Here is a 14,714-nt window from a genome sequence, read left to right as displayed (position 1 = left end):
TTATACATGTCATCCTAACTTTTAATTTGCTAGTCTTCCAAGATTCTTAAAAGAAAGCTTTTGTGTTCTGTCATATACAAGAAGGGGAGGTTCACTGAAACTGAGATGGGAAAAACAATGAAAGAAAATGGTGTACTTCTTTTCATACAGCATATCATTATTATAGATTGTAGAAGTCATCATTGAGGTTGATGGTGCAGCTGTAAATTTTGTGCATGTAAAAGTTTGTGGGTGCAGTTAGGTAATGGATACTTAAATAAAATACTAAATAAATCCTACTTATTATTAAGTATTAAATGTTTGGTTTCAGCTCTTAAGTCTGTTCTACACCTATGAAGTTCAACTAGGGATTTTCAAGTGGAAACAGTTTTTCTCTTTACTGACTGCTATGAGATTCTTGTCTGTTCCTGTGAGAGTACAGTACTCAGCATTTCAAGACTGCACATGACCTAATATTTTCTTAAGTGAAGTACCGTCAGGCTCTCTGCATCATGGTTTCACTGCTCTGACCACGGTGCCCACAAACTTCCTGTCAAGGGACTGGTGAACTTCTGGTACTGTAAAAGCATGGCACATGAATGAGTCATCATGTGATGGGAAAGTTGTTGCATGAGATTGGATGCGTGTTCATTATTCAGCAAAAATGGAGGCATTTTCCTCCTGTTTCAGTAGCTTTGCCATACAGCGGGAGTGCATTATGGGAGTTTCAGGAAAAAGAGAGAAAGGAAACAGGCTGTAGACCCCTGGGGAATTAGTCTGCTCACAGATGTGAGAGTCAACAAAGATGATGGGAAATGACCTTTGGGTTAGATGAGTTTTGTAAAAGTGGATGGATGTCAAACTAGATGCTGTACTAACTCAGAGAGTCCCAAAGGATGGTATAATGCATGTGCTGGTTGTGGTATCTGAGCATGCCCACGCAGCAAAATCGTATTATCACGCTGAGAGTGTGTATAAAGGAGCAGCACTGCCATGAAAGTGTGTAGCTGAGCAAAGTGATTTTGAAATTTCTGTATCTGATGAACTCTGTTCTCCTCTGGTTTAGAGACTTTGACATTCCTATGACAAATTTATAAACATCAATTTTAATAATTTTTAAAATAAAACACTTTTAAATAATGTGTTTCTCTCTTATCTTCTTAAATATTTAGCTGTGCTTCAGAGATCCAGGGTGCTTACTGTGATGTAATGCCTACTGCTGATACTGGTGTGAACAGTATATAATTTTTTTGTCAGATTTCATAAAACTGCTGAACAAAAGTAGCTGTGTAATGTGGGTGACTGTTTTTGTATGTGTAACTGAGAGTCATGGGAGCATCTCAAAGCCAAGTATTACATCAGACTCTGCATACCAGGCAGCGATTTAGTATGGCCCTGCTGGATTATTGCTACTCTCAGAGTTTGTGTCAGCAAGTCTGCTCATGATTGACATGAAGTTTTAATCTAAATTAGTGACATTAAATGTGGGTCCCATCTTTAACTATCGTGGTCAGATACTCGACACTATTCTGTAACTGGTATATTTCATGCTAGTGATGGTTCTTATGGAGCAGATATGGTGAAGATATAGGCCAAGGGTGACCACCTGTGTCGTATAAACTTTCCAAAGACTTGCTTACAGCCACATTAAAAGCCTTGTGTATATATGACCTTATGCATCTTGGTACCCATATTGATATTTTTGTCATGAAGGAAAGACATAGAGGGACTGGGGACACTGATTTAAATTTTCTTGAAACAAATGCTGCTAACTAAGCACATAAGCTGTGTGTGAGCAGCCCTAAACATTCCTCAGTGCTACAAACATATGCCAGCACTATTTGTGGATGCAGAACAGGAAACCCTGGTATGAGCATTTGCCAGCTATTAATGCCATTTAAAATGCCATTTTTAAAGCATATATAAATGTACAGGGTGTTTCAAAAAGATGGACCCAGTTTCAAAGATACAGCGATTTCAAACTGGATCCATCTTTGTGAAACACCTTATCCTTATTTCAGAGCGGTGAGTGCCCAAAAATAAATAAATACTGATGTTTGTGATGTTACTATCCCCCCTGCTCCAGCAGGGGGATTGGACTAGATGATCTTTTGAGGTCCCTTCCAGTCCCAAACATACTGTGATACTGTGAAATGGTATTGAAACTATGATACCTCTGACTCCCTGGTGGTTAGGGTTTATAAGGTGAGGTCACCTGCTGAATCGTTCAGGTTGGAAGGGACCTCTAGGGATCATCTAACACAGCTGCTCCTCAAAGTAAGATCAGTGCTGACTTCAGACTAGGTTGCTCAGACTTTGTCAACGTGTGTCGTAAAAACCTACTTGGATGTAGATTCCACGAACTCTTGGACACCTGTTCCAGTACTTCATAGCAGTGATTGATTGATTTTTATGTCCTTTGGCAACTTCAGTTTATTGTCTCCTGTTCTCTAGCTGTATACCTTGGTAAAGAGCCTGGGTCTGTGTTCTTGGTAACCTCCTCTTAGGATCTGAAAGTGTGCTATTCTGTTCCCCCAAAGCTTTCACAGTCTAAACAAGCACAGTTTCCTCAGCCTTTCCTCACAGGTCCAGTGCTGTAGCTCCCTGAGCATCTTGGTGGCCTTTGGTGAGACTTGCTCAAGTTTATCAACCTCTTGCTTGTACTGGAGGGCTCAAAATAGTGTTAAGGAGAAAAATCACTTCTGTTTTCTACTGTACATGCTCCTGTGGCTACAGTCCAGTAAGCTTTTAACCTTCATTGTTGTCACAGTGTAATTCTGACTCCTGTTTAGCCTTGGACTCACAAATCTTTTATACCAGAAGTCCCTTCCTGGTGGCTGGTTCCTCTGGCCTGTCTAGGTCCTTCAAAATGCTAGCCCTGCCCTCCTGCCCTGAACTATATTGATTGTGTCTTCTGTTTCACCATCATCTACAAAATTGATGATAGAGTGCTGTGTCACCTTCTGCAGGTCATTGACAAAGCATAAGCAGCCAACAGCATTCAGGACTGCATGAGGAAGAGCATTTCCAGCAGGATGAGGAAGGTAATCCTTCCTCTGCTCAGCACTGGTAGACCAAATCTGGAGTACTGTGTCCAGCTGTGGGCTCCTCAGCAAAGGAAGGGTATGGATGTATTTGAGCTAGTCCAGCAAAAGTCCACAGGACTGGAGCATCCTTCATATGAGGAGATGCTGTGAAAGGTGGGACAGTTCTGCCTGGAGAAGAGAAGGCTCAAGGGAGAAAAAAATCTTATCGGTGTGTATGTAAATACCTGATAGGAGGAAAATGAAGAAGAGGGAGCCAGATTCTGTTACCTGCTGACAGGACAAGAGGCAATGGACACAAATTGAAACATAAAATCCCGCATCAACACGAGATTTTTTAAAATTTTGTTGTTGTTTGTTTTTTTGGTTGTGTTGCGGGTTTTTTTTGGTTGTGTTGCAGGTTTTTTTTGGTTGTGTTGCGGGGTTTTTTTGTTTGTTTTTGGGGTTTTTTTGTTTGTTTGGTTGGTTTTTTGTTTCTTTTTACTGGGAACATGGTCGAATCCTGGAACACGTGGCCCAGAGAAGCTGCACAGTCTCCATCTTGGGAAATACTCAAAACCAGTCCTGTGTTCCTTGTTTAGCCAAGCCAATCTCCTATATGTATACTTATTTTCCTGAGTAGTAGAGCAGATTGTTCTTATGCTTTGAGGAGGTTGCTGTCAAAGACCTGCCAGCCTTTCCTTCCCTGGTTTGAGAGCTATCAGGTTACTTGTTCCACACCAGTCTGCTGACTTTCCTGCCACTGCAGGCCTGGACTAGGTGTAATACAGGTTTTAGTGATGTGAAAAGACCTGCTGGAAGGCTATAGTAAATACAATCCCTGATCTTGCAAAGACACTAGTATATGTGCGGTATCAGACACTGTGTTCATAAAATCCTCGGCTGTTGCTCACCAAAGTAGTACACCTATGGTATCATGTGGAGATATTACGTAAGTCCTGAAAGCAGAGTAGATGTGTTATTATAGGGTTACAACTGAGCTAATCACCTTTATCTCTCAGCAGGATTAATTAGATCAGGAACAGTGCTGTTCCAGTGCATTTACACTGTCACAGCCTCTGTAGTTTGTACAACAAACCCACCCATGAATAACAGATCTGCCAATTCCTGTTGAACTATGTGCATTGTGTTCAGCTGTAGAATGGGCTCTCACTCTTTCAGTACCATTTCCCCAAAAATAAGCCCTAGCATGATTTTTCAGGATGCTTGATATATAAGCTCTACTCCAAAAATAATCCCTAGTTATAGTTCATTAAAAAGTTGATTTAAATAGTGTCCAGGCAACTATATCTGTAAAAAAGTAATAAGTTTTGGAACAAAAATTAATATAAGACCCTGTCTGATTTTTGGGGAAACAGGGTAGTAACCTTGGTTGAGCTTGAGGTTGAGCTTGATGTATCAATCCAGATGTGGTGGTGATTTTTTTTTTTTCTAGTCATTAAGTCTTTGATCTGCATTTTCCTTATTTAGCCCCTTAGATAGCTTGTCTTAAGAGCTTATCTGTTAGAACATTTCTATTTCTTCTATCAGTACCTAATATTCTTAGGAAAGTCTCACGTTTTGGCATATTTATTTTGTTATTGATGCTCAGGATTTCATTTTATTTGCTGGTAAAGGACTTAATGCCCTTCAGAGAAGGTTCCTCTCTGAGCTTTCCTTGTTCTGCAATGCTAGTTAAACTCAAATTAAAATTCACATGTGGGGCCTGAGGAGGAAAAGGAGAATTTTTCATCTGTGCTTATAGTATATTAACGGCTTATTTTAAATAAAGTGAATTATAAAAGGTGGTTGTTCTCCTTTAGTTGTAATGTTTGCTTATCTTACAGCTTGGGTTATGGAAATAGATGATGGATATTTTCTTCTCTTTACAATTCTAATAACTTCCTTTTTTTAGCATCAAGCAGAGCTTTTCCTTGGGCATTTGTTTTCAGTTTTCATAAAAATACAGGGCTGAAGTTGAGTAAAAAACCCTCTTATAATTTAATGTAGAGAGCTGCTGTGGGGCAGAATCACATCTTACAAAGAAGTTTGAAAACCTTCATTTTAAAGACAAAATTGGCTCCTTTAAAAAAATCTCGTTTTTAATTTTTAGGTTACTGTGGCAAACAAGACACTGTCAATAGTTAGTTTCTCAACTCTTGGCTAGCCTTTGTATTAACACAGGAGGGCGCTTGAAACACTTCAGTCCTTTCGGAAAACCGACTTCAAGAAAACAACTTTCAGTTTTCATTACCAGGAGTTTTGTTAAATACTGTTTATAGGATGTTTATTTTTAGCAATTTAGCAATAAATTTGCTTTATTTCTTTCAGTCGTTTTAAGACCTGAAAATCTAGCTTTTAACTCTCTAGCTTTCTATGTGCTCTTATAGCTCTATCATGCATTTAGACTGATTAGCAGTCAAGGAGGTACTGCTTGTACATCCTGTATGATTCGATAGGTGTTTTCAATCACCTTGTTTCAGAAACAATGAGAGAGATGCCAGAGATGGGAATGTATCAAAGATCTCTACTGTTAATTTTTCTCAAGAAAGTAAAAGTTTATTTTATAGCACTTCCTGTTCATTTTTTAGGTTTTTTTCTGTTATATAATAAGTTCCAAACCACTTTATGCTTCAAAGGCATCTTTTTTTTTCCCCTAGCAGAACTTCAAAATGGCAACTCCTGTCCTTCAAGAAACATAATCCAATATAAAGACTTTAGAAATGAAAGGTCAAAAGAATTAAAACTTATTGTTTTCAGAGCTCATGTGAAAATTGCCACAGGAATTCTTCTTGGCTTAAACTAAAATTGGAAACATTTCATTTTTTATTAAGAACGTGTGGTGAACTACACAGTGAAACACAGTACTCAAGGATATATTGTGATTGATGAGATTTTTGTCTGTTTTGCCTGTGGAGTAAGAATCTATTCTGTTGCTTACTTATCTTTTTGTTGCTGTGGTTTGTGTGCGTGTGTGGTGGGTTTTTGTTTGTTTGTTTTTCTCTTCCTGTTTCGAATCCCTCATGCTTATTCCAAGTGTTGAACAACAGCTGAGTGATGAAATGTTTATTTGCACTTGAACTTTAAATGTACAAAATGAACTTTAAATGCTTTTAAATTATTGTAAAAGCAACAAAATAGGATCCGTACACCTGTAAGAAAGGAACTCTTTGTTTCTCAAGATCAGTGTAAGGGATTTATCTGATATTTCCTTGAATTGGTGTCCGATGTTTGTTTTGTTTCACTCTCTACAAATTATGTGATCTGAAAAGGACCCATGCCTCTCTTAGGGACATATTACACCCCAGCAATTTCATAGTGACAGTGATGACATATTGTTTTCTCCTTCAAAATAAGCTTCTGGAATTGTCTAGTTATAAGAAAATCTTGTCTATTTTTATCAAAAGCATTTCTTTAGCTTTCAGAGGTGGAGAGAATAATTAAAATACTGTAGCTATAGGCACAAGCAATAATAGAAAAATGCATAATTTCTTATTTTGGAAAAAAAGAAAAAAAAAAAGACTGGTTCTATACAGTGGACTGTGTGGTTTGTTTTCTGCTTCTGATATGTATGCAAAACTGTGGTTTGCAGTTTTCCCAGGTTTGGAGTCACTGAAAATGGAATGGTTTTATCTCTTTTTGTTGTGATATCCTGGAAGTGCTGCAGTTTTTGTGCCTTTTCTTGTTTTCTCCCATTATTTCCTTTTTATGTTGCAGAGTATATCTATTATCTGACACCTCCTTGACAGTTTTGAATATAACATAATCATTCTCACCATACTGTGGTGATTGATAGAACAGATTTTGAAAATCATTGATGCTTGCTTAATTTTTTCATATGGGGTTCTGCAAAGTGCAGGGCTGCTTGGTTGTTGGACAGTACCATAGTACTGCTTTTGGAAGAGCTAGATTTCCATAGAAGTGATTCTGAAAAAATGCAGTAGGAGAGAAACAGTGTTCTTTCTTTTATTGGTTCTGAGTCACAAGAAGGAACCAATTAAAATAAGCAAAACCATAGCATTTTTATTTTGCTCCTAACTGCTAGCCTTGCAAATTGAGAAATTATAGTAGGTTTTAATTATAACCAGTAGAAGAGAAGTTGCCAAGGGCCAAATTTTCTTCCTGTGAGGTTTAATTGCTGAGTTGTGATTATGCCCTGAATGCAATCTCATTGTTTGTAGATGTGTAGAAATTAAACCAGCTGTAAATTATTTTGATGACTTACAGACTTCTGCTCCCTCTCTCTGAACTGCATTGCCTTCATAGGACAAAAGGGAGTGATAAACTTTCATTGCCTATTTTTATCATTTTTTTAATAGATGAGACTGTGGCTGTATGTAGGGAATAGACCTGGTGGACAGACACAGCTATTCTGATGACGTTTTAGAGTAGTCTGCATTTGACTTTGACTGTTTAATAGGCCATCCTTCTTTGGATATGGCTCTTGTAATAATCACTTTGTACTAGACACTTTCTGTCTTTTAATATTGAGGTTTCATATTTAAAGGTCCTAGCTAGTAGATAAATAAGATTTGCTTCAGTATTTTCTGCTTGCTCCTTTTGTATTTAAAATATGAGTGACTGGAGACTAGCCTCTTTTTAGTAGATTTCTTCATTTTTTGCCTGGTTATGCAATGTCCTGGCAGCAGTTAGTTTGTGTTCTGAGGAGGAAAGTTCTTAGATAAGTTTGTATTTTGATAGACCATTACAGCTTCCTCTTGTGTGTTAGAATTTCAAGGAAACAGTCCTTTTCCAAAAATAGAAAGCTTTATTGATTTTGACATAGAAAATTTTGCCACCATTCACTGCCATTTACCTCTCCTACATCAGCTTTAATTTTGATCTTGCTCGAGCTTTGCTTACCAGCACACCACTGTGCCTTGTGGCATGACGCAGAGTAGATTGGGGCAATCAGAAGGAGTGAAACAAATGTGGCTGGTGAGAAACTCCTGTGGTATGGCATGGGACCTCTTCCACCTCTAATCTTTTCTCTGTTCAGTCTGAGGAAGACGTTGGATATCTTCCTGGGCTCCTCTGCAGGCTGTCTGGGTGGGATGGGGGCAGCAGAGCAATAGCCATGTCTCAGTTGTGTCATTGAAGAAGTCCTAGTAGTGAAATATGTGAACTTTCCTTCATAGTCCCATGATCTCTGGAATATCGCAAGTTGAGAAACACTCTCCCAGTGGAAGGGTTTTGAGGCAGAAACTAGGTACTGCTTGTTTGCCCCCTGTGCTTCTTTCAGTATAAAATGAACTGAACTGCTGTCTATTGCAGCACCAGTGCATTGGTCTGGCTAGTGATCCAAATAGCTTAAATTCCCCTTATAAGTTAATTAAGTTTGTGAGGAGCTGAGGTCCTCCCTAAGGGTGTCAAGCTCCTGAGAACAAACACGGAAGCTTTAGAAATAACAAAAGCCTCCTCAGTCTTGCTCCAGTTTCTCTCAGTTTTCTGATAAAGAAGCATCTGGTACAGCCTTTAGCTGTCCTTTTACAGGCAATAAATCCTGATACATTGCCAAGTGACATAATATTATATTTCATTTTTATAGAGGATTTTTTGGGGAAGAGGCAGAAGTGCACAGTAGATTTATTTGTTGCACGATAAAGTCACTAAGAATGAGGCAAAACTACAAGCATTTTATTTTTGATCAGCTTTGACTTGTGATCAGTTACAGCTTCTCACAACCAACACTCTCATAGTGATTTATATTCTGGGTCATATACAATGATTATAAACCATATTAAAAACAAAGAAACAATCCAAACAAAACCCAGAACAACCAACCAACCAAAACAAAACTAAATGTGTTTGCAAGAAAACTACTTTTTACAGTGCATGAACTTCTCACAGATTAACACTGTTATAGTTGTTTAGTGTATTTCCCATATGTAACAATGTGGGAAATCAGTGGTAGCAATGCTGGTATCAAAAGTACTCAGATACTACCTGCTTCTCCATGAGACAGGATGCTGTGTATCAGCACATCTGTACTATGTGACTGTGTTCATAAAGTATTCCTATAGCTACATCTCTATGAAGCTAAATCTGCTTGTAGTGTATCTATTAAATTGCTTAAAATCTGACCTGCATGTCTTCTTACTTGTAGGTTTGAAAAATGAAGCGAAACTGTGAAACATGAAAACGTTTTATTTTTAATAATGAAAATTGTTTTCAGTGGTTTCTAGAAACATGGTGTTAGAAGCTTGGAGCATAGAAGCATTTGAAGGTATTTCAAGAGGTAGGTTATTGCATTTTTATAATACACTTAAATTACATGTTTTTAGAGGAACACAACAGTATTGGCAGTGGCACCTCTCTGTTTAAACTGTATTTTTATGTTGAAGGGGGCCATTCTGTTCTTACAGATAAGCCAAGAGTATGTAGACAGTTTTACGATTATAGGGATGGGTAGTGTGCGATTTATGCGCTAATGCTTGCTGTAGTGATTTTATGAATTTCTGGTGATTGTATTGGTTCAAAATGGATTTGAGCATCCTTAACTGGAAGTAAGTAATGCAAAATTGGACACTTTTAAGATTCAGCTGGACAGGGTTCTGGGCTGTCTTGTCTAGACTGTGCTTTTACCAAGAAAGGTTGGACCAGATGATCCTTGTGGTTCCTTCCAACTTCAATGATTCTAATTCTTTCCAAAACACTTTTCCAAGAAACTGAACTAGAAGTGATAATGGTCAGAGAGGAACTACTAAGTGAAATCCTGTGCTGTCAGTTGCTTTAGTGGTCAGGTGAGATGGTCAAAATACCTGCATGGGTAAAGTGTTTTTGTTAAAGATTATTTTTTTTTTTTAGCAGCAAGATTGTTTTTACTGAAAGTCTGTAAAAGCATATTTTGTGGTATATGTCCTTTAATGACAAATGAAATGCAGATAAAAGGACTGTTTATAAGTCAGCCCTAACCTCTAGCCCATCCTTTTGCTAGAGTTGAGAGGAGTGAGAAAGAATGTCTGTGTGTGTCCAGTGAATTTAGACTGTGCTGAACTTGTAGTGGACATGAACAAAACAAATCAAGAACCTGCCTTTGAGAAAACCTTTTTGGTAGTTTCCTTTCATTTATCTCCAATGCCAAGTTGTTACACATCAGCAATTGTCAGGAATGTTCAGTCCCTTGGAGAGGAAGGGGGGAAAAGAAATGGGGGGTGGGGGGGAGCAGGGGGAGAAGAGAAAACAAAAAAGAAAATGTCAATTAACTTTTACAAGTACAACAGATGCTATTTTATGATTGTTTCCCTGCCACCACCCCCTTTCTGTAGAACTGACTACCTAGTTTAGAATTAAGATGTGGAACATTTAAACTTTGATGGGTGTTTCAGCAAGTCTGTGTAATCTGTTAGTGGTCTAGATGTCTGAGGCCATCAAGAAGAAATCAAACTGATTCATTTGCACAATTTTAAGATTTCCAATATATGTATTTATTTCAGCCAAGAATTAGACTGAATGAATGACTTACTCAGGAATTGGTAAATACTTAAGAGTTCAAACTCTTTTCAGGGTCATTAACAACTCAGATATAGCTAGGAAAACTTGAAGTATTGGTAAAATTTTAAGGCCAGTGCTGTGTTTTTCTTCTCTTGTTTAAATTGTTTAGTCCCATTAATTTGACCATAGAGCACTCTGTAATTGTTGTCTTTTGGTAAACATCCATATATCAGAAGTATTCAAGCTGGCTCAAGCAACATTCTCATGGGCAGCTTGCCAGGAGCTCAAAGGCTTCACCTAAATTGCATATTGCTGGGAATAACCTCACTCTCAGCTGTTCTTTTTCTTTTTTTTTTTTTTTTTGGGGGGGGGTAGGGGGGAGTCCTCCATCTGACATTTTGTTGGGACAAGACAGGTAGGAGTAAGTGGTGGTATCTATAATTTGTATAGGTTGCAGCTTTGTAGCATATTTGGAGGGCAGTACAGATACTGAAGCTAGTGGAAAACTTTGAGCCAAGTTCCAACATTTTTGAAAGAGAGTGAGTACTGTCTGTCAGAGCATAATAGAGCATCCATGGCTTCAGCTATAATTCTTTAACAGTCTGATTTCAGGTCATTAGGAAATCCAGTGCAGCTTCTAGCCATAGTAATTCTAATTCTGGGACATATAGTTTCATCAGTTTGTCCTCTGACCACAGTATGAGGCTGCAGGTATTTGAGATGGGTTAGAAGGGGTTAGACAGGAAATAGGTTTTGTCTAGACATGCCTTGTATTACTTTTGTTTAGACACACTTCATATTAATTTTCAACATATTTTCTAGAGAATAGCTATTCTTATGTAAAATATATCTTTGCTTTAAAGATGGAGAGGTTTTTTAATACTCTGTACTATCTATATTTTCAAGTATAAGTCAGTCTTCCATGATGGAACAGCTTAAAATTAAAGATTCTTTTTATTTCTAAGGTGAGATCAATAGGAGTTATTTTCTGTTTGGTTTTGAACTCACAAAGAGGGCTTTGAAACAACAATTTCTGTAATCTGGAGTAGAAATACACTTGAAACCTATGCTATTGCAGGATTGCGTGAGCTGAGCCTTTAGAAGAAATAGTGAGATTTCAGTGCAGTCATGAAGACTGACAATATAGAAATTCCTCAAATCCCAAATAGTTAGTTTCTATTTATTGATAGATTTATTGAAAACAAAACTTCCTTTCTAAAAAAAGGCATGTTCTTGGCACAATGATGATTTTGACTTTTGATGAAGAAGAACCTCATTTTCTAATTTATAAGTGGGGTTTTTTTAATTATTTTTTGGATGCCTGTTGTCAAGAGTAAAGAGCATGTTAGAGGAATAGCTGATTCAGCATAGACACCTTTTCCTCTACTTTCTCGTGATCTGTACATGATTTACCTGGAGTGGATGTAAACCAAACTCAAAGCATACCTTGCTTTGTCCCTGTTCTTTCCTCTCCCCTGCCTGTTGAGCCTCTCATTCTTTAATTGTGCAGAACTGTGTTGCCCTGTTTTGTACAGATTTAAATCCTCAATCCGCAACGTTAGAAGGAGTCTACAAGTCTTATGCTTCAAATCAGATAGCTAAATCATTTAGCAGTCTCTTACCTAGGTATGCAAACCTCTAAGAGCTTGAGAACAGTTATAGATAGGAGGTAAACTTCAAGGGGTAAAGGAAAACAGCTTTGTGGAAATCTTGACTTTCTGTTTACTGTGGGTGGAAAGCAGATTAGGGACAATTCTGTTATTTGTGTTCCTTTATTAGAGATTTGAGGAGGCTGTGTTCCCTATTTTAAAGCCCTGCATTTGTTGACTGCTGCTAATTTACTCTTCAGGACCAGCAGTAATAGACACCTGCATGACAAATGTTAAACCTGCAGCCATCGTTTTGTAAGCTTCCCAAGTGATAAGAAGACAGCCACCTTTACTACATATATTTGATCAGTGTCTCGATGTTTCCTGTAGTGAGCCCATTAATTAATTCTTTTATCTCCTGTCTGTTGATCTGTTAGGACTCTTTCTAATTGCCATGCTTTCAGGAAGGAGCACCTTGGAGCTGGAGGTTGGTTCAGCTCACAATTAGCATAGCATAAGGTGCTAAAACAGGGTCTCTGTACTTTTCTTTAGAATTTATTCCAAAGATAAATGCAGGATTTCCTAGGAATTTGCTTTACTTTGCATCATGATACAGTATGCAAAAGGAGGAATTTGTTGTCTATAAATAGGGCTGTAGTAGGACAGGAAGGCTGCTAATGCTTGCAGGCTTTTCCACTTCAGGTGTAACAAAAAAGTGAAGAAAGTGCTAAGCAAAGTAAAAAAAAAAGAAGAGGCACTTCTAAGTTACAGAATACAAGCTCAGTTGGATTAGAGAGCAAAAACAAGCAGCAGGACCAGTTTGTGGGAAGAAAAGGTGTTAGGACAAGTTAATTAAATCAGCCTTTTATAAAAATGTTTTACTTAGTCTCTAAGCCCCATATCCTGAAACTTTAATTGAAATTTGTTTTAAAAAATCACATCAAATCTTGATAATTGCTACAAAATCACCAGCAATATTTAATCGGGCTTTTTGCACAGACAGTCCTTCTAAAATATTTAGAATGTTTACTTTCTGTAGTGCATTTAGGTAACAGCAATATCATCAGTACATTTTTGTAATAAGTCACTATGTGTCTCTGAGTTTTGTTTCTAAGGAACCATATAGAAGTTCCCCCATAATGGAATGTTTGTCCCACCTTATATGTATTGTATCAAACCTAGATAATTGTTGAGAATAAGTATTAGATGAGGAGGCAAGTTTTTCTTACTTGGTAATGCTTTTTCCACTGTGAAGAACCTTTATCAATTTGATAATATTGATAATTTAGGGCAGATTTTGTCAGAACGCAGTTTTTGTCCCCAAAACAGGGTTCTGATACCTGGTGTGCAAAAGAAGCCAAATTGTAGCACACACAGACAAGATATTGTTTATTACAGAGTTGTGCAAGTCGGGATGCTGGAACAAAGCCAGCATACCAGAAAGAAAGGTAACAGCCATTACATACAAAATCTTATCACAACTCAGTCCGAAAGAGCCAGTTGGTTACACATTTGCATACTGGTTACATAATCATTTTAGTATATAATGAGCAACGTTCAGCTAAAGGACACTTTATCCAACAGTCTGGAGATATCTGTTAAACCAAATCTCAACCAATTGTGCAGGCTTCAGAATGTCTAAGGCTGCAAGGTCAGTCTCTCTGATTTAGGTGTTTTGTAAGTCACTCTTATCTTTGTTAGATGAGTGGACTGACCTAAAACTGATTTGCCTATCTTTAGGTTAGCAGTTGCAGACAGGATTCATTCTTTTAAGTAGTAATGACAACACAGTTATCATGTGGTTTGTATGATTAATTCCAGTTTCAAGTTGTTCTTCTTTTTTTTTTTTTTTTAAAAATCATGCACATTCATTAGAGCATACCCTTCTGGTAGGTAATAGCAAACCAATACTTTCTGTAATAGATGATCCAGATGGGCAACTTTATTGTAGCTGTTTCTGGTGTTGTGTGGAAAGATACGCAGACCTTCAGAAAACTGGATTGACGAGGAAAGGTTAGAAAGTAGCAGGAGTGCTGGTTTTGGTTAAAATGGCATATATTAGTTTCTTTTATTTAATATTGTGTATAGCTGGATGGAAGGTAAGGATGACCATAGAAGAGTTGCAAAGGAGGAGACAGTTTTCTTTTAAATTAGTTGTGGGGCTTTTTTAAGGTATCAGACTTTAAAAAACTTATTTATTTAACAGGTTTTAAATTTGGATAATGTACTGCAATAATTTATGAACAAGGAATCTTCGCTAAATATGATAGTGTGGTAGTTGTCACATTCTGCCTATACAGTATTAATGGCAATTGCCTTTATATATTAATAAAAGAAATAGTAACTAAAATTATCCCATGAAGAATGAGGTGGGTTTGAAGATGGACCAGTGAACTGCATCTGATACTTCTAAGCTCCACCAGATATCTGGGGAAAGCAGAATGTCTGGAGATGCATTTAACCCTTTTAACAGAAGTATGAATTTTCTGTTGAACTGCAATCAGAACTGAACTCAGGCTTAGTGGAGATGAAATAACTTAAGGGGTAACTGCAGAAGTGGAAAAAGTCTGTAGTGAAAAATCACACAATCAACACAACACTGACAGTCAACAGGGGATACTGGTGAGATCTTGTTTTAAACTGTAGTATTATATTTTTCTTCCTTATGTAAATCTATCCCTTTGGCCAA

General features: G+C 37.5%; 1 protein-coding gene across 2 annotated transcripts in view; it reads left to right on the top strand.

Moving 5' to 3' along the window:
- Positions 1 to 14,714, top strand: part of TSPAN9 (tetraspanin 9) — a 161,329-nt gene that overhangs the window by 23,019 nt on the left and 123,596 nt on the right. Inside the window, exon 1 of one of the 2 annotated variants that reach the window (XM_065029478.1) lies at positions 9,124 to 9,240. The exons of the other annotated variant lie outside the window; for it this stretch is intronic. Coding sequence (XP_064885550.1) covers positions 9,192 to 9,240 — 49 coding nt within the window. The 5' untranslated portion in view covers positions 9,124 to 9,191. Of the gene's footprint in view, positions 1 to 9,123; positions 9,241 to 14,714 lie in introns of those variants that run through there. 2 annotated transcript variants of the gene reach the window in all.

Source organism: Columba livia, chromosome 1, assembly GCF_036013475.1.
Source record: "Columba livia isolate bColLiv1 breed racing homer chromosome 1, bColLiv1.pat.W.v2, whole genome shotgun sequence".
NCBI lineage: Eukaryota > Metazoa > Chordata > Aves > Columbiformes > Columbidae > Columba > Columba livia.
Note: the sequence above shows the minus strand (reverse complement) of the source record. Positions and strands in the feature narration are given on the sequence as shown.